The sequence below is a fragment of the Panthera leo genome, chromosome A1 (assembly GCF_018350215.1).
Source record: "Panthera leo isolate Ple1 chromosome A1, P.leo_Ple1_pat1.1, whole genome shotgun sequence".
NCBI classification, from domain to species: Eukaryota; Metazoa; Chordata; class Mammalia; order Carnivora; family Felidae; genus Panthera; species Panthera leo.
The window spans coordinates 35,699,701-35,718,808 of NC_056679.1; the positions used below are offsets into that span (position 1 = coordinate 35,699,701).

The window sequence follows — 19,108 nt, forward strand, 5'->3', positions numbered from 1 at the left end:
CGCACTTGGTGGTTGCCTGTGGGCACATGCCTTAATCTCTCTGGGCTAGGACTTCCTCATCTGTAAAATGGGAATAAGAATATCATCCATTTCACAGGGCTGCTGTGAGGATTAAACAAGTTAATAATTCAAAATTCTTAGAAAAATGAATAGCATTTTGTAGTACATGTAAATCCCTTTTATTTTTATTGCTTTTTGGGTTATATATGTGGTTCTAAAGTCCATCAAAAAATAAATTAAGAGTTACATTAAAAACTTCAAATATTAGGGGCGCCTGGGTGGCTTGGTCGGTTGAGCGTCCGACTTCGGCTCAGGTCATGATCTCACGGTCCGTGGGTTCAAGCCCCGTGTCGGGCTCTGTGCTGACAGCTCAGAGCCTGAAGCCTGTTTCAGATTCTGTGTCTCCCTCTCTCTGTGACCCTCCCCCGTTCATGCTCTGTCTCTCTCTGTCTCAAAAATAAATAAACGTTAAAAAAATTAAAAAAAAAAAACTTCAAATATTACAGAACTTCATGTTTTAAATTCTCCTTTGGAAAACTGGGAAGTGATTTATTTTATGCATTGCATCATCTAAAATTATGATCTGGCACATACACATACAGAAATATTCTCTTCTCATTTATGACAACACAGTTCAAAACACACTGATTTTCAGAAGACTAACAGTGTGAATGTTGCAGTGGCATTAGAAAACATTTTCTAAACAAACCATAGAATTTCCTTTGTGGTGTGACAAATTGCTAATGCAGTTAGATATACCATACTTCATTCTGAAAAGATGACTCTGTTAGAGCATCATTCATAATCGTCTATGGCTCCTTTAAACTGGGACATTTAAAGAAATGGAATATACAGAATTAAGCTTATCCAAGCCATTTTATTGTCTCTGACTAATGCAAAAAAATAAAGATGTTAGTATATTTTTAAATTTTTAAATATTTGTTTAGTTATCTGTTTTTGGGGGGAGAGGCAGAGAGAGGGAGAGAAAAAAATCCCAACCAGGCTCTGCACTGTCTTCACAGAGCCTGATGCAGGGCTTGATCCCACAAAGTGTGGGATCATGAGCTGAGCCAAAATCAAGAGTCGGACACTCAACCAACTGAGCCACCCAGGTGCCCCAGTATACATATATTTTTTTAAAGTCAGTAATAAGAATAACTAGATTTGTACCAAGAAAAGAAAACCAAAAAAGGAATTTTTATAACCAAAAAAAAAAAAAAAGATTTTCCACAATTTCGAAAGATAACGGTTCCTCTGGTCAGAGTATTCCCCAATGGAAGATAAAATAAGGAAACTGATCTCGGCCTTTCATTTTGAGAAAGGAAGACTGAGAAAGAAAGAGGCAGCATTGCTGTTAGATGGGTGGTGAAATCCAGGGGGGCATGGAAAATTTCTAATAATTAGAGCCCGACCTCCCCAAAAAAAGGCATTCCAGTCCATCACGGCTCACTTGTAGCCATGTCTGGGGTCAGTCCACAGATTACTTACTGCCCTTCTATGCTGGTTATTGCTCCCTCTCTGCACCCCCCAGACTATGCCCTGCTTACTTTTATATTTAGCATTTTAGGGGAAAAAAAGAGTATACTAAATATAGGAGTCTGGATTCTAATGAAAGGGTTGATACTTTTTTTAAATAACCTTAAGAATATCTATAGACCTTTCTGTAGTCCAGTTTATATTCATCTGAGTAGCAAAATGCCTCCTTATATTTTCTAGAATCTAGATCATAATAGCAGCAGTGGCTGATGAATTTATATGTAGTATCATTTTTTAATGCTTGCATAAACAAAAGATTTTCTGTAATTACTCAAATCACAAAATCACAGGAAATTATAATACAGTCACACTTGACAGATTTCCATACACTTTGTCTTATGAAATATCCATATTCATGAAATATTATAAAGCAAATGTATGTAAATTAAAAAATCACGTTTGAAACACATTCAGAAACTAATATTAAATGGACCATATGGTGATTCATTTGTAATGTGAAATAATCAGTCCTTCATTTATATAGTAAGGTCAGAAATCAACATTGGTTTATCTATTCAATCTATAAACTTTCACCTAAAATTATTTATGTCCCAGAGACAGACTATCTCCATATGGATTATTTATACATCCTTAACTCTTGTCTAAAAGAGAAACTGTTTTCTGCCTTTGCTCGCCCAAACCTATCATTCAAAGGTTCCTTCAATTATTCCTCTTCCACAAAGCCTTATTTTCTAATCTCTACAGTAAGAAGTTCGTTCCACTGAACACATAGCATTTGCAATCCATTGTACTCAGCTGGAACGGAGGGGAGTTTTCCCTTCTAGACCAATTCCTTGATAGCACTTTGCTCTTGCCACATTTCTAGAGGATGGCCACCTTGGACTGTCAGCCCCTTCTGCGGATGCTGTGTTCCACCTTCTCAGTACTTGTCTGCCACTACATTCGTGTCAATTACTCATCTCCCCCTAGAGAGTCATCAAATTTCCATCAGTGGGAAGGTAACAGCCTTTCTCAAAAGTGTGATGAAAGCCACAGAACTTCTATTCAAAAAAGTCCATCTCTATGCATTCACACACATACAATTTGGATGTAATGCTAAGAGTTAACAGAGTCCCTGAAAAGTAGTTTTGTTGGACAACATGTTAAGTAGGCTACGTTAGTGGGCGTTTCCAATTGTATGGTCCTAAAGCTATTCCTTGTCTTTCCCCTCACTGACTGCATAGTAAGGCTTTGCGTTTTAATAAGAGGCACTTCACAAATATGAGTAATTTTATCCTGACACCTGCGAATACTCCCTTTCTCAAGAATCAGTTTGGTAAACAGGTTAAAACAAAGCTGTAAGTATTACCCAGTAACACTTTTTAAGATTTTCAAGTAGTAATCACAAGTTCATGAAACATCAGAAATAATATTAATACTATATTCTTAATAAAAGTACTACAATTCTATGTAAACATAAAAAAGATGTGATGGGAAAGAAAACCAAGAGTCAAAACCATGGAGATGACATGGTCTTGTTCTGACAGCTAGAGAGCTTTATAAGTTAATTTTCTTATCGTTGTTATCTAGAAAACAATTTGCTCCCAAGGGAAATGCAATGGAGCTTTGAATAACTGGAATTACCCACGAGAACGGTAAAATTGTGATTGAACAGAAACAATTTTGGAAATAGTCAAATTAATTCTCACTTTAAAATGATTGTCTGATAGGATAGAATAAATGATGACATTGATGAGGCACTCTACATCCCTATTGATGGGCTAGTCTCTCATTATGAGATGGTGAAACCACCCAGCACAACTACGTACTACATTTATTCTTACATCCTGCCCTCGTTATTGTGCTTCCCCCAACAAGGATATCTATTACTTCCATTAACACATCTTACAAGGACCAGCTCCAATCAGTCCTACATGCCTGATACCTTTTATAGATCTTCTTAAGTACTCGGGATCCAGCCAGGCAGCCAACCAGCTAGTCAGTAAGTATTCCCTAAGCTCCACTGCATCCCACTTTTCTGGGCAAGAGAGGAAACACTGGTTAACGAGGGAGGCAAAATCCCTGCTTTCATGAAACATACATTCGGGAGTGTAGTGACAGAATAAAGAAGTAAATGAATGAGATGTTCAGATAGTGATAAGTATGATCATGAAGATAAAGGTCTGTGATATTAGACAGGGAAGTCCTGGCTAAGGGGACATCGCCTCAGACAGGGAGTCATCACTGTGAAAGGAGCTGTGAGCACCAAGCTGTGCAGCACCCTCTATAAGTGCAATAAGACCTCAGGGAAGGAAAAGATCATCGTCACTTTGGATGAGGACCAGGATATTTTAACCTGAGTTTTACAAGTCCCTTCAGAACAAGTTAAACGGAAGACAAGGAAGGAAGAAAGAGAGAAGAGAGAGAAGAGTAAGTCAACAGAAAAATCTGCCATGACAAACCACCCAATTACCCAAACTCCCACTCTTGCAAATAGACAGGTGTTACATGAGTTTACATTTCCCAGATCCCGTTCCTCTATTTTACTCTCTAACCACTGTTCAATTAAATAAAAATGTACTGAATTCCTTTACCTAAACATGCTGTGTCTTATGCAGCATGGAATACAGATAAAAGACCTAAGCCCTTCAAGGAACTTATTAGGACAGTTTCGCCTCTACATAATACTTTCAAAAGCACCTAAAGCATTGATATATACTAGAACAACAAAAAAGAAAGTGTGAAAATTGAGTAGGACTGCAATGAACAAATTTAAAGACTATAACATGGGAAAAGGCAAGGAAACTGCAACATAAGTGGTAAAAAGTAAAAAAAAAAAAAATGAATGTCTGGCAAAACAATTTTTTTCTAAGAAACTCAGGAGGTGGGGTAGGAAGAGAAGAAAAGGTAAATAAATCCTTGTGCAGGGAGAACTTCAAGGGCAATGCTCTAGGATCTATTTGTTATTTTCCTTGACATATGAAATATTCCAGAATCTAAAGGTGAAAAGAAATGAACAGGTACTGCATGACACAAATCCTAGCATTTTCCGGATTTTCTCACATATAAGAGCTTAGTAAGTATGTGTACTTCACATGTAATAGTTTGCATATAACAATATTGGTGATCCTGCCTCAAATTCCTGTCACACATTTTTCAAGCAAATATTTACAGTGGAAATGGTTAACTCCAGTTGTATTTCTGACCCAAGTTTAGCAATTGTAAGGAAATATAAATATTACAAAAAGGGCAATGTGATATATATGAAATAACTGTACATGCATTTTAAAGGATATGCTAAATTCATATTTTTATACTCAGTATATGAAAGTAAAGAGAGTGCACTAAAAAAATAAAATTACAATATACTATAATTGAATGCTAACAGGGAAATTTCACATAACAAAATTATATCATTATAATTTAAAACAATTCAATTAAAAGATTATTTAAGCTACTAAATCATGACTGTTTAAATATCTACTTGCATAAATGCATCCCTAACAACTTAGATAATACACATATTCTTTTAGAATTGGTTGGCGAACCCAACAATTTGACATGTTTCAACTAATAAGCACAAAAACTTAAAACATAAACAAAGTTAGAGCGTTAATAGCCCAAACTTCAGTTAAATACATTTTTATTCATTGTGCATTTTAGTTTCTGAATCCTTTCATTTTGTAAGATCTGATTAAGAAGCTCACAATTTGCCACTTTAATAAGATCTATATAAATCCATTTAATATTCAAAATGTGACTTGTTGTCAGTCCTAATTAAAGTAAACAAAGCTTTGCAATGAATGAATTTAATTACTTCGAAACTAGTATGTCTAACCAAGATGAAAAGCAAACCAGTGCAATCTAATCTCAGCAAAGAATATTTATGATTATAAGCTTTGTCAATAGCAAAGTGCACCAACTGTTCGTATATCTGACTTCCAAGAGATACATGAATGCTAATCAGTTCATTAGAGGCTTCTAGGTTGTGATATTTAGCGACAGGATGTAGTAGCTTTCTTGTCCATGGAGTATAATTGTACTCAGAATGAAAAATTGTTTCCAACAAAGCATCATCCTTCCTGTTTCTGATTTCCTGCTGGTTGCTTTTTATGAGCTGCATACCTTTCCAGAAGCCGACATCATTCAGCTTCTTGTGTCATATGAATACAAGTATGGATAGGTCCTGAGATCCTCTGCTGAGCAGGATTCTACCACCTTCCCTCTAAGCTCAGGAATTTATCTTAGTTTATAGGTTCTAGAAACCGGAGCCTCATAATTAGTATGCTCAAAGTGTATTACCAGAAACTGTATGCAGGCAAACCCTTTGCTAAAATGCATTCTCTCTATAGGGAACAATAAAAGTACTTCAATTAACAGTGCTTAATGGTTAAAATAAACTGTCACATATGAATATTTTAACATGATAAAATGATGGAGGGAAAAAAGGCTAAGAATGATGAAACTAATGTAACTCTGCAATAAAAAATTTGTTTTAAAAAGCATACTTTGCCAAATGAGAAGGTGCTGCAAGAGTATTTTTTGATGGGTAAATACAGATTTCACCTTTGGTTTAAAAAAAAAAAACAACCCTTCTCAAATGTAGCGATAATGGCACACTGCCTAATAAAAGAAGAAACTGGATGAGTAGGAAAGATATGAAAGGAAACAAACACATTAGCCTGAATTGATTGTTGCTGGAGTGCATTTTTATGATATTTCCCAAAAGAGACAGTGAACAAAGCTAAAATTGAACTAATTCACAATTAAACTGAAAGCATATACAATAAAATCTATGACAAACCAAATAATAATTTTGTGATTTGCTAAATCTCAGGGGAGAAGGCACAGAAAGAGGAAAAGCAGTTATTTTATTTCAACTATCTCAGTTTAAAATATGAGGAGTGTCTATTTATAAGAGCTCATTGGAAGTGGGTTATCCTTTCATATAAAATTCTGAGGTCCATATGGGATTTTAATAATGCATTGTAGTAATACTTTATTATAACACAAAAGATATCAGTCTCTAATCTCATAGAATGGTTTGCAAAGCAACTCAACATTCATTTCAGGAAATTAAAAAAAAAGTTTATTACTTCAATTACTCATTAGAGAATAAGCCACAAAGTTAGTGAAACCAAAGATAATCGAATTCAAAAGAAACCTTTAAATTAAGCAGGACACAAGTCTCATTTATGTATATACATAATACACACATACACACGCACATATGTATATGCACATACACTGATACTAATTTGTGTTTGGAGAAGACCTGCATGAGTAGTGATCATGGCAAATTCCATTTTGATTTTGGAACTATGCAGTATTTCTAAGTATCTTTAATATTAAAGTTTCTGGAATGAGATCATTCTTTATACCAACCCTTGAAATTAAGCTGACAAGTCATACCAGTTTATAAAATCTGCATATCTTTCCTGAAACATTTCAAAAGTATCTAAATCACATCCCGATATTAGATATCAAACTTCCTCAAACTGAGTTTTCATGTCCTATCAATTTCTCATGAACATCACAATGAAACAGGGCAAATGGAAGGGAAAAGAGGAGAGAAAATGTCCAAATGGATACAAAGTGAAACAAAAAAAAGAATAGAAAGCAAAGTACATTTCTGTATCATTCATGATAGGCAAACACATTGATAAATTTCCCTGCAAGAAGGCAAAGGCTAAAACTGTTATCTGGCACTGTAGGATAAGCACTGGTTATGCAAATATACCTACATCATTAAATAAATTGTAACTCTGGTTGACTAGTGAGTTATTTAGATATCAGAAGGATATGGACATCTTTGTCAGAAACTTATCATGCAAGTCCTCAGGAGGGGGAAAGGTTTCCAAATCTTTCTCAAGCTGTTGAAGCTGCCTTCCCATCTGCTTCAAATTCTTTTCCAGCGTTTCTACAGAGACTAAAAGAGAGTATATTAAATGACTTGAAAGGACAAAATTATAATATATAAAAGGTAAAACACTCTAGGAACAAAATATTTGTGAAAAACCTTCCAATAATAAAGAAAGAAAATTCACTATACTAGAGGTAAACTAAATTTCACTTTTTAAAAAGCTTTTGATATTTAAAGGCAAATATAAAGGAAATTTCATATTTTTTTTAAAAAGAAGATGGAATTTAGGAAATGCTCACATGAACAAACTACATTTAATAAGTTTTGTTGAAAATTAGAGCCCTTGACCTCAACAAACACTACAAAAGAATCCATCTATTCAGAAAAAGAGGCAAAGAAAGACTTTTAAACATAAACCAATTTCAATGCAGTTTTCACATTTTTCAAAATCATGATCTCTTGAGAGGAAACAATCAGTGCATGGAAAAGACAGGGACAAGGATGCTCTATTGCCCAAGCTCATCTACAATAGGAATGAAAAGGTATCAGAAGCTACTTGAGCAACACATGGAATAAATATCACATCTTCTTTATTGGTACCCTGAGCACAATCTGTGTTTATTATCTAATGACAATCTCTCTTCTTCGACTTAAAGTTGCTCTCACTGTGCACATGAAGGAACTAACGGTAGATCAGGGACCAAGGCACTATCAAAATGTATTGGTCGCCCAGTAAGACATTTAAGAATCATTACCTGAAATCTTTTTTTTTAAGTTTGTTTATTTTTGAGAGAAAGAGAGACAGAGTACGACCAGGGGAGGGGCAGAGACAGAGGGAGACACAGAATCCGAAGCAGGCTCCAGGCTCTGAGCTGTCAGCACAGAGCCCGACGTGGGACTCAAACTCACCAACAGTGAGATCATGACCTGAGCCAAAGTCAGACCCTTAACTGACTGAGCCACCCAGGCACCCCCAGCATTACCTAAAATCTATGCATAATTTTAGATGACATCAAGAATTAACAATATATAAAGATATAGCGACCCAAACCAAATGTTTGGGTTCAGATGAATTTTGGTTAAAACTTCCTTTTACTTCCCATCAGTGTGAAGTATATGAAATGATGCTTAAAAATACATATAATAATTCTAGGCATACAGCCATTTTTAGGCTTCCAATTAATCCTGAGGAATGGATATAAGTCAGGTTTCACCTGTAAGAATGGGCATATCTTTGAAAGTAACCTGAATGCCCAACAAATGGGACTGAGTTAAAAAATATTTATAAATCTCTATATACAAATATACATATAAATAAATATATATGGTTATAGTCTTAGTTCCATAAAGTGGAATGGAAGGGAAGCATGAAAAATCATATTGCGTAAGAATATGGAGTTTTGTTTTTTAAACTAGCTGTATATAAAATAACATTTGTTATTCTATTCATAGCTTTTAATATAATATTCTAATATTCTGTTATATTAATAGCTGTTAATAAAACCTTAACGTATTTTGTTGCAAAATCAATTAGCGGGCTAATTTTCCGATACAATGTTTTCAGTGAATGAATTCTTCAGAGAGCCACATGTAATGTTTGTGCCCAAAGAGCAGCAATATGTTAACCTTTGGCTCCCACTGTAGTGAAGCCATTGTGAAGTTATACTGACGCATATTTTCTCATTAGTTTTTTGCCACTCATGTTTCCCCTCTCTGTCAGTCTTAAATATAAGACAATAACGCACAAGAGTACATAAAATATTTCTGTCATGACAGCACTTAGTGTATTAATTAATTCTTTCTATTTAACTCAAATACCCAAATCTTTGCTGTACATTACTCATGATGGTAACACATGATTCCTAGGCTATGCTCTTTTAATTTTATGTCTGTTTGTCAATTATTCACAACCAAGACATCCCTTTAATTAGGCCTAGGGTGTTTCATTTACTCTTCTCATTTCCAATTTTTTTTTTTTTTTTTTGCTTCTTTCAAAGTTCTCTATCTGAACTACAAGAAGAGATTCCTTTTGCTTTCCTAGTCTATTTGATCTCTCTTCTAACATTTCATTAGCATTTCCCCTATCACTTCTCAAGAAATCTTACAGGTGGTTCAGTCATTTTTATACATCCTTAAGCTGTGAAACTTCCCATTAAATAAATACAAGTTCAAAAACACATAAAATCATTTTGAGTAAATATGTGCTCAGAACAGTTTATAAACTGTATAATAACTTTGCGCTATAAATCAGATTAAAAAAAAAGCATATTAGCAGCATAATATTAGTAGTCATAGTCCTAATGTGGTAGGACAGTAGCAATGGCTAAAATTTATTAAGTGTCCTGAGGTCCTTTCTGAAGTGTTTTCCATTGATTTTTAAAATCCTCACAAGATAATCATGAAATAGATATTGTTATTATCCCATTTTACAGATCACATTTTATAGATGACTAAATCAGAGTTGAGGAAAAGTCAAACAATTAAAAGTAGTGAGGTCACAATTTGAACTAAGGCAATTAAATTCTAGACTTGATTTTTAACTGTTTTGCTATACAGAAAATACTTTATTTTTACAACTACTACCTGTCAGTAACTACGTTTAAGTACACGGATGTAGTTTTCACATAATGACTTTCTTATATTCTCGCCTAGTACAATTACATATGGCCAAGCCCAGGGGAATAGATGTAAGTATTCTGGGCGGATGGCTGTATGACAGATAGATATGCTACCATATTTTTTAAATGAACATTTAAATTTAATGTGTTAAAACACCATTGAACAAAACCACGTACTTAAAATACTATGTTTTACTCCACTAATCCAATTTATTATACATACACATATTTGGGAAATACCTAGAGAAAGGACAAGTAAGTCTAAGCTTCCAATGTAACAAAAAGCACAAGGCAAACATTGGGAGGGGACACAGATTATTTCTTTTTTTTTTTTTTTTTTTTCCCTTGACAACTAATCCATCATTCTGTCAATCTCAGATTCTGACACCAATTGGGTAATCTTCCACTTCAATTCTGACACTAACTACCTAGAGTTAATGCGGACCCCCACAGGCTTAAGGACTCAGCTCCAGGAGACTGCCCTCACTTCAGAAGACCATCACAAGTCCCAGGGACCACCCATCACCCACGCTTCTGACTAACTAGCTATAGATTCAGGGGTTCCCGTGCCCCCCCTCCTGCTTATTTTCCATAATTTGATGTTTTACAGAATTCAAAGTACCAAACCTGCTATTACAGTTTTATTGTAAAGGATGCAATTCAGGAAGAGCCAAAGGGAAGATAAACACAAAGAACGGGGGTGGAGGGTAGTACAGAGTCTGCATGGTTTCTATGGGCATACCCCAGCACATCAATCTGTTTCCAAAACAGAAGCTTCCCCTCAGCCTCACTGCTTCAGAGTTCTTACTGAAGCTTTGTTACACAGGCATGATTGATCAAATCATTGGCCATCAGTGACTCAAGTCTATCTCTAGTCCCTTTCCCCTCCCTGGAGGTCACAGGGTAGACTGACAATTCTAACCCTGTAATCACAGACTTGTCGCCTCTGGTGACCAGTCCCCCATCCTGAAGCTGTCTAGGGTCCTCCCCCCACATCTACCCGAGTCATCTCATTAGCATACAAAATAGGCTCTTATCACTTAAGAAATTCCAACGATTTCAGGTGCTCTATACCAGGAATCTGGAAAATGACCAAACACATATTTTTAAATATACCATATGGATATATAGAAGTGCATGTCTGGAGAGAAGGCAGAACTCCAGTACCTGTGAGGAAGTATAAAAAAAACAAAAAAACAAAAACAAAAAAAAGTACATTTTGATTCATGAGCTGTGTTGCTCCCAGCTGTCTAACAGCCTGGGCCACCCTCCGAAAAGCCATCCCAATGAGTGATGAGCACTTCCCAGTGGGAGGAGAAAAAGGCTTAAGAAAGAAGCCTGTGAGCCTTTTCCAACTGTCTGTTAGCCAGCGGGTCAGCAACTATATTCTATCATTGTGATGTGGAGTTGTTCCTCACTGGCTCAACTTCCACATCAGTGAAAGGGGAAGAAGCCTATCTTCTATTTTTACTTCATGGGTATTTCATAAAAGATCAAATTGTATAACATATGATGAGGAATTTTTTTAAGAGAGTGCACTGTGCTGTGTTATTCTTAGAACTCAATAAGAAATGAAGAGCTTAAAGGCTAACATTAGTAATACTAGAATCAAAAAGTAAAGATACTCATCACCATCAGCGTCACCATTAGGCCAGAACAGTGTTGTGAAAGTCAGGCTAAAAAGAAAAGTTGCTAATTTCAAGAATACAATATTCAGAGAGTTTGGGCATATTCAAACTTTTAATGCTGATGTCATAAAGAGCAAGTCAGCGGTCTTAAGAAATGTTTCTTGCAGCTTCTCTACAGATGGAAAGCCATTATTTATGCTTTATTAGCAGTCTCTGGTTACATTATTTGTACATTATGGCTAAGAGGACTTAAGTATAAGTGACCAACTTTCACTGGTTTTTAAATAAGGACCAAAGTACACTTGCAAGAGAAAAAGATGTGAGCAAATTCTGGGCTTAAAAAAAACAAACAACAACAACAAAAAAACCATAATGTCTGGGCCATCTGATGGGTAAAACTAAAGAATATGTAAGAATTTCTTTCGTGTCTTTCTTTTTCAGCAATTCTATTTCCACAGATAATTCCTTTACACATCCTCAAACATAATTTTAACCACACTGTTCATAAGTGTCAAGTTTTTTTGAGGTCAGTGACTATATTTTTATATTAGAAATCCCAGCTACAGTGGCGTTTAATTGTACACCCTCAAAAAAGTGTTAATTTACTGGTGTCTCTGTGTGTGACCTGTATATGAATTTTATCTTTCAACACTGTCACATTCCTTGACCAAGAAATTAATCTTATTTTTTTTTTATTCCTTTCCATTATTTGGAAGTAAAAACAAAAAACACAGCCATCATCAAACAGAGCGGACTAGGTTATTTTAAGGGCAATTTCCACTTTTACATTTCACTCTATTAATATTCAATCAGATGGGATGTCTGAGTCACCTCAGATGTCATGTGCATCTGCCCCCAGGGCAACTGCCCATCTGTAATCTCCACACCCCAGTGGGTGGCAGAACCATGAATTCTGTTTCTTGTAGAGACCTGCTAGTCTTTACCCTTCCCTCTCCTGTAACCTCAGATCCAATCATGACCTCGCTGGCATTTTATTTAATTAGCACATAGTATTTAACTTCTTGCTTGCTTGAGCACCATTCAAGTCTTCACTCTTCTCGGATCTCTGGTCTCCTTTTTTTCTTCAGTGCCTTTCCCACACTGTATGTAGGAGTTTCCAGACAAACACTAATGTAAAGATGTCCTTCCTCTGCTTAAAACCAGCCAGTAAACTGCTTTCATGACAACATCTGAGCTCCACCCACAACCTGATTTCCTCTATTTCACGTTCCGCTACATTTTACTCTGAGAACAACATCCTGCTTCTAGTTTCCCTCCCCCAACCCTCTACATCCACCCTGTTAGGTACTGATGCTGAAAAGAACAGACTATTTGCCTTGTCACCTCAATCACTCCTACTCATACATAATAACAAGAGTCAAAAACTCTAGCTAGTCCCCTAGTGAGATGCCCTCCCCACCCATCATACCTGGTAATTATATTTATCCTTGCAATTACTACACTCCATTACTTTTATCTTTGTGTGTGCTGTCCTCTCCCAAATGACTAGGAATTCCTTGAGGGAAGATACCGTATTTTACTCGTCTTTGTATCTTCAGGTACATAATGTATTGCAGACACTCAAATATTTGCGGAAGGAATGGATTTTGGATTTAGCTTTAACCTCTTGAGGTTAATAGAGTAAACATCTAAAACCTTAAAATCCAACACACATATTGGTCTTCAAGTGCCTCGTCATTATGGTAATTATCCATTAGAGATGTTAACCATAAAAGTTAAGTCACAACTATAAATATTTAAGTTTAAAGGAATCATGAATATAAGCATTCTGCAATGCAATGGCCTCCATGATTTGCTAAGACTTCAAGTAAGAGTGTAGGAATTACATACATTTAAATAATCTTTGTAATTAAATAAAAATCCTCTGTGAATAACTCCTGGAGATGCTGGTTATTATTTCATAACAAGCTTACTAAGAAATGTCACATTCATTCTTACATCTCATGATACATTCTGGGGAAACTGATTTCTTTAAAGAACGCTTAAACAACTTATTAGCATAAAACAATTCAAACATTCAACCTAAATTAACCTTCCCTTGCTCACAAACACGGCTGTTTTGTGAGGGCCACAAACCAGGGATTAAAGCAATTCCAGGCTCCCAAACAAATAACGGTGTTTTTTAAAAACCGTACGAATATTTTATAAACATGAGTTAAAATAAAAACCAAACAGTAACTTAAATGGGCAAGATGGACAAAAACCTCAGCAGCATTTTATTTTATTTTATTTTTATTTTTATTTTTTATTATTTTTTTTTATTTTTTAATATATGAAATTTACTGTCAAATTGGTTTCCATACAACACCCAGTGCTCATCCCAAAAGGTGCCCTCCTCAATACCCATCACCCACCCTGCCCTCCCTCCCACCCTGCCCTCCCTCCCACCCCCCATCAACCCTCAGTTTGTTCTCAGTTTTTAACAGTCTCTTATGCTTTGGCTCTCTCCCACTCTAACCTCTTTTTTTTTTTTTTTTTCCTTCCCCTCCCCCATGGGTTTCTGTTATGTTTCTCAGGATCCACATAAGAGTGAAACCATATGGTATCTGTCTTTCTCTGTATGGCTTATTTCACTTAGCATCACACTCTCCAGTTCCATCCATGTTGCTACAAAAGGCCATATTTCATTTTTTCTCATTGCCACGTAGTATTCCATTGTGTATATAAACCACAGTTTCTTTATCCATTCATCAGTTGATGGACATTTAGGCTCTTTCCATAATTTGGCTATTGTTGAGAGTCCTCAGCAGCATTTTAAAAAGCTCAACATTCAGTAGGCCTGTAACAAAATCTAAGTTCTAGAATATCATTATGAAACCCATTATCATTTTGAAAAAGGCTAAAACTGAAGTAAGAGGACAGAAAAGTACAAACTCAACGCGAATCGCAGCTTGATTCATGATAGGCAAAGGTAAACCGAAAGAAGCAGTGGGAACCGAGTGACCAGTCACCCTCCCCAAGCGCTGGCCTTCCACTGTGCAGCTCATCTTCTGTCTCATTGTTCTGATTGTGAATGGGACCCCTTATAATAAATTGCCCCAACTTGCATTCCTTAACTCACTATATTATATGCAATGAGAGTTTTGTGGTTATTATTATTCTTTTTCAACATCACACTGCAAGAGAACAGCCTATGTTTGTATGGAACCTGGAAAGAGGTAAGAGAGAAGAAAAGTCCTATTTGTAAGGATGAACGTAGCCAATCAAAGAGCTCCCTTGCATCAGTTTGGCTGAATGGTCCTCCCCCCACACCCCTCCTTACTCTCCCTCCTCCTCCCCAACCCCCAACTCTGAGGGATAGGAGCAGCCTTGTCCTCTACAACCATGAAGAGAGTGTTAAAGGTAAATCAGCTCTTTAGAAAACAGTATTAGTGAGACCAACCTATTTAATAGATCACTATTACCTATAAAAATTTGAAAATTCAAGAAAATTCACGATGTTCAAGAACATGGTAAATATTATACAAAAAAGGTCCATCATAGAGATGTTTGTAACAATATTCAAAGCATTCCCTCACGATAATGGTTTTGTGTGCCTGTGTATGGGAGGGGAGAGGCTACCACTTTTACTGTGTCCTCATGGCAAATATGAAGCATAGGTCGGATCATGTGCGAATTCTAAGACAAATTTTCACATATGACTAGGAGAGACCATGTAATCTCACACGTCCTGGACTGCTTATCTCTAGACTCGAAAAATTTCATTTTTCTCCCACACATCTATCTTCCACCCGAGCTCCAACTGCCTATTGAACATCTTTCCTTGATATTTAGTAGGCATCTTAAACTCACACTTTCAAATCGGAACTTGTCTTCCTCCTTGAATCCACTTCTACATCTCAGTATGTGATTGGTGTTGTGACTCCTCTTTCTGTCATACCCAACACACCCAACCTTGGACAAAGTCTTGTTGGTTCTACCTTCAAAGTCTGAATACTTCCCACCACAGTTGCTACCTCCTCCTTCTGGTCCCAGCCAACATGCTTTCTCCCCTGGATGATTATTACAGCATCTGAGTGGTTTCACTGCTCCTGCATTGTTCTGTATTTTTTCCCTGAGCACAGAAGCCAAAGCAAGCCTTTGAAAATACAAGTCAGATGCCACCCTGCTGCTCAAAACCTTTCTAATGGCTCCCTATCTCAGAGTACAGTCAAAATCCATCTAATGATGAATCATGTCCTATAGAATCTGTTACTTTTCTGGCCTTACCTTCTTTTATGCCTTGCTTCCTCACACGTCCCTCACATTTTTTTTCACAAAGGCCACCTTCTCTATGGTGCCTTCTCTGACCACTCAACTTTAATTGTGGGAGAAACGAAACAAAACCCTACCCTGGAATTCTAGAACTAACCATCTAACAAAATATACATGGACTTCTTCATTTGGCACATGTTCTGGAAAATGGAAACTTCAAGAGAGCAGAGACTTCTTCTGTGCTCATGGCCCTATCCAGAATCCCAAACTGTGTCTGGACAGAAGAGGCACTCGATAAATGGCTCTTCAAATAATGAATGAATCAATCTTATTTAAGCCACTGCTTCATTTCTTCCCTCTCAAAATCAAGTCTGATCTTTTCCAACACAAGTGCTTAGCACACTGTCTGCTACACAGTGAGAATTCAACAAAATTTTTGGAAAGATTCCTTTCCTTCTAGGGTCAAAATATATCCACAACTATTAATGAGCACTAGTACTTTTTCCCTTTAAATATGTAGCTTGAGGGGCGGCACCTGGGTGGCACAGTCGGTTAAGTGTCCGACTCCAGATTTTTGGCTCCATACTGGGCGTGGAGCTTGCCGGAGATTCTCTCTCTCCTTCTGCCCTATCCCCCTGCTTGCTCGCTCTCTCTCTCAAAAAAAAAAAAAATAATAAAATAAAATAAAAATTAGTTTGACAGACACCTGCTCAGAAACTGTCCTAACAGTGATAAACATATTCACATGAAAAAAGAGTCTCGTTGCTGATCAATTTTCAATCTATACTAGAAGATAACCTCTTCTGAGGGGAGAGGGGAAGGTTATCCAGAATACATTTTCTTTAGGTTTTTCTATGAATACAAATATCTTTTTCGATGTTTCTAGCAACTTCTATCATTTATCCTGCTACTTCATGTTTCATATGGAAATGGAAAACATTCCCAAGTAACTAATTCCTTAGTAATTCTGGGCCGGTAAATTTGTTTTTTAAACAACATGCAGACACCTCCAGAAAAAAGTAAGTCCAAGTCAAAGAGGTGCTGGACCCTAGCTATTTTTTACAGGCTTTTAATAGTAGAAGCCCTCTTTCAAAAGAAATCTTATTATCGAAGTTCAAAAGAGGAAATAAAAATAGTGACTCAGGCTGAGGCAGAAGAAGGAAAATAAAACTCATTTCCCAAATTCCATTTCTCTATGCTAGTATGTTCAACTAGCAAAATTGCATTGTGTTGTGCATGTATGATTTGTGCAGTTTCCCACATCTATATCATTCTTTAGGTTTTAGAAAAGTAAATAATATTTTAGAAAAGTAAATAATATTTTCAATAACATAAATCTATGCAATTATTAGCTTTGTATTCTAAAGCTTGCATAAGTTTCAGGCAAGACACAGTTGGGATCTGTTCAAATAATGATTCAGAATACATGTTAAAATTATGTAATTATATGACTCAGAGAGACATTTTTATCTGCATCATTAGTGATAGAATAGGCAGATGTGTGTCAACAAGAAATTATCATTGAAAAATAATAGCTAAAACTATAGCAAATATAGAGAATATTTATATTGTCCTTACATGATGCTATTCAAGCTTTGTAAGTATTTACACATGTTCACGTATAACCTCACAGCAAACCTCTGAATTAGGTACAAGTATTATCCCCATTTTATAGGTAAGAACACTGAGTCCCAGTGGGGATAAGTAACTCGTCCAAGGTTATAGCTCCAGGAATGGGCAGACGTGGGGTTTGAACACCAGGTGTCTAACCTCAGAGTCTGTGACTGTAACAAAAGCTTCTCCCATAATACAATGCCTCTATAATCTAATTGGGATCACATTTTTATTTTGCCTACTGAAATTATTTATTGGAGTTATTGTAACTCTCACTATTTGTTAATAAAAATTCCTTATATTCAGAGGCATATTATAAATTTCAGTTTTAACTGCTGTAGTATTTGCATGTGATGATGAAAGGGAAGGGTATCTCACAAGCTCATCAACAACAGCCCTTAAACACCAAAACATTTCACAACATAATGACAAACTCTTTCCATATATATGTCTATCTGTGTAACTGCACTTCACCATTTTACGATACTCAGAGATGATGGTGCTGTATCAGGGCAGCTACGGGAGTGAGGACAAGGACGACTATAGGGAGTTGAATAGTATTCCTCCCACCCCCCAAATTCATGGCCATGTAGCACTTAAGCATGTGACTTATTTGGAAATAGGATCTTTGCACAGGAAATCAGTTAAGGATCTCAAGATGAAATCACCCTGGATTTAGAGTGACCCTTAAATCAAATGACTGGGGTCTTTTTTTTTTTTTTAATGTTTATTTATATTTGGGAGAGAGAGAAAGAGAGAGCACAAGCAGGGGAGGACAAAGAGAGAGAGGGAAACAATCCAAAGCAGGCTCCTGGCTCTGAGCTGTCAGCTCAGAGCCTGATGCAGGGCTCGCACTCACGGACCGTGAGATCATGACCTGAGCCAAAGTCGGATGCTTAACCGACTGTGCCACCCAGGTGCCCCTACTGCTGTCTTTACAAAGAAAGGTGAGAGACACAGAGGAGAAGACAAGATGAAAATGGAAGCAAGCTTGCTGGCAGCCACCAGAAGTTAAGAGAGGCCTTAGAGGGCTCCTCGCTGAAAGCCTTCAGAAGGAATCAATAGTACCAACACCTTGATTTCAGACTTCTGTATTCCTGAATAGTGAAAGAATAAGTGAATATATTTCTGCTGTTTAAAGGAACTTAATATGTGGTAACTGGTTTATGGCAGCCCTATGAAGCTAATACAACTATTATGTCAAGACTTTACAAGCTGCATATAGCCTGGTTTCTGGGGAGTGGTTGGCAATTTCACCTGCAGCATCTGAGCAACCCCAGGCCTCTTCAGCCAGTTGGCTACACGTCAACCGTGTGAGCAGTGACATTCAGCAGATGGCCGGAAGTGAGTTTACTGCATCCACTGCTTAGGTTTCTTCATTGTGCACAGATTTGTTTTGTTAAGCTATCCTTCAACATGCTCTCATTCTGAAATTTTCTTTCATCCACCTTGTTTATAATTTTCCACTTCATGTTGCAAAACTGAGGTGCAGTAAATACTGCTTCGCCGTCAGCAGTCTGAGAGCTCTAAGACCTTGGTTATCACTGTTGATCCTGTCTTGTTACTTGATGTCCTGTTACTTGATGTTAGATATGGCTCATAGGTGACACTGATAGAACTGTTCGAGTAGCTATTTCAAATCTGTAGCTGGCCAAAAATCTGCAAACACTGTAAACTGTTAGTTTCTTGAAAAG

The 19,108-nt window shown here is 36.7% G+C and overlaps 1 protein-coding gene across 1 annotated transcript in view; it reads right to left on the reverse strand.

The window, feature by feature from the left end:
* Positions 1-19,108, reverse strand: part of DIAPH3 (diaphanous related formin 3) — a 504,750-nt gene that overhangs the window by 195,476 nt on the left and 290,166 nt on the right. Inside the window, exon 23 of the mRNA XM_042927440.1 lies at positions 7,281-7,405. Within this exon, the coding sequence (XP_042783374.1) occupies positions 7,281-7,405 (125 nt within the window). The remainder of the gene's footprint in view (positions 1-7,280; positions 7,406-19,108) is intronic.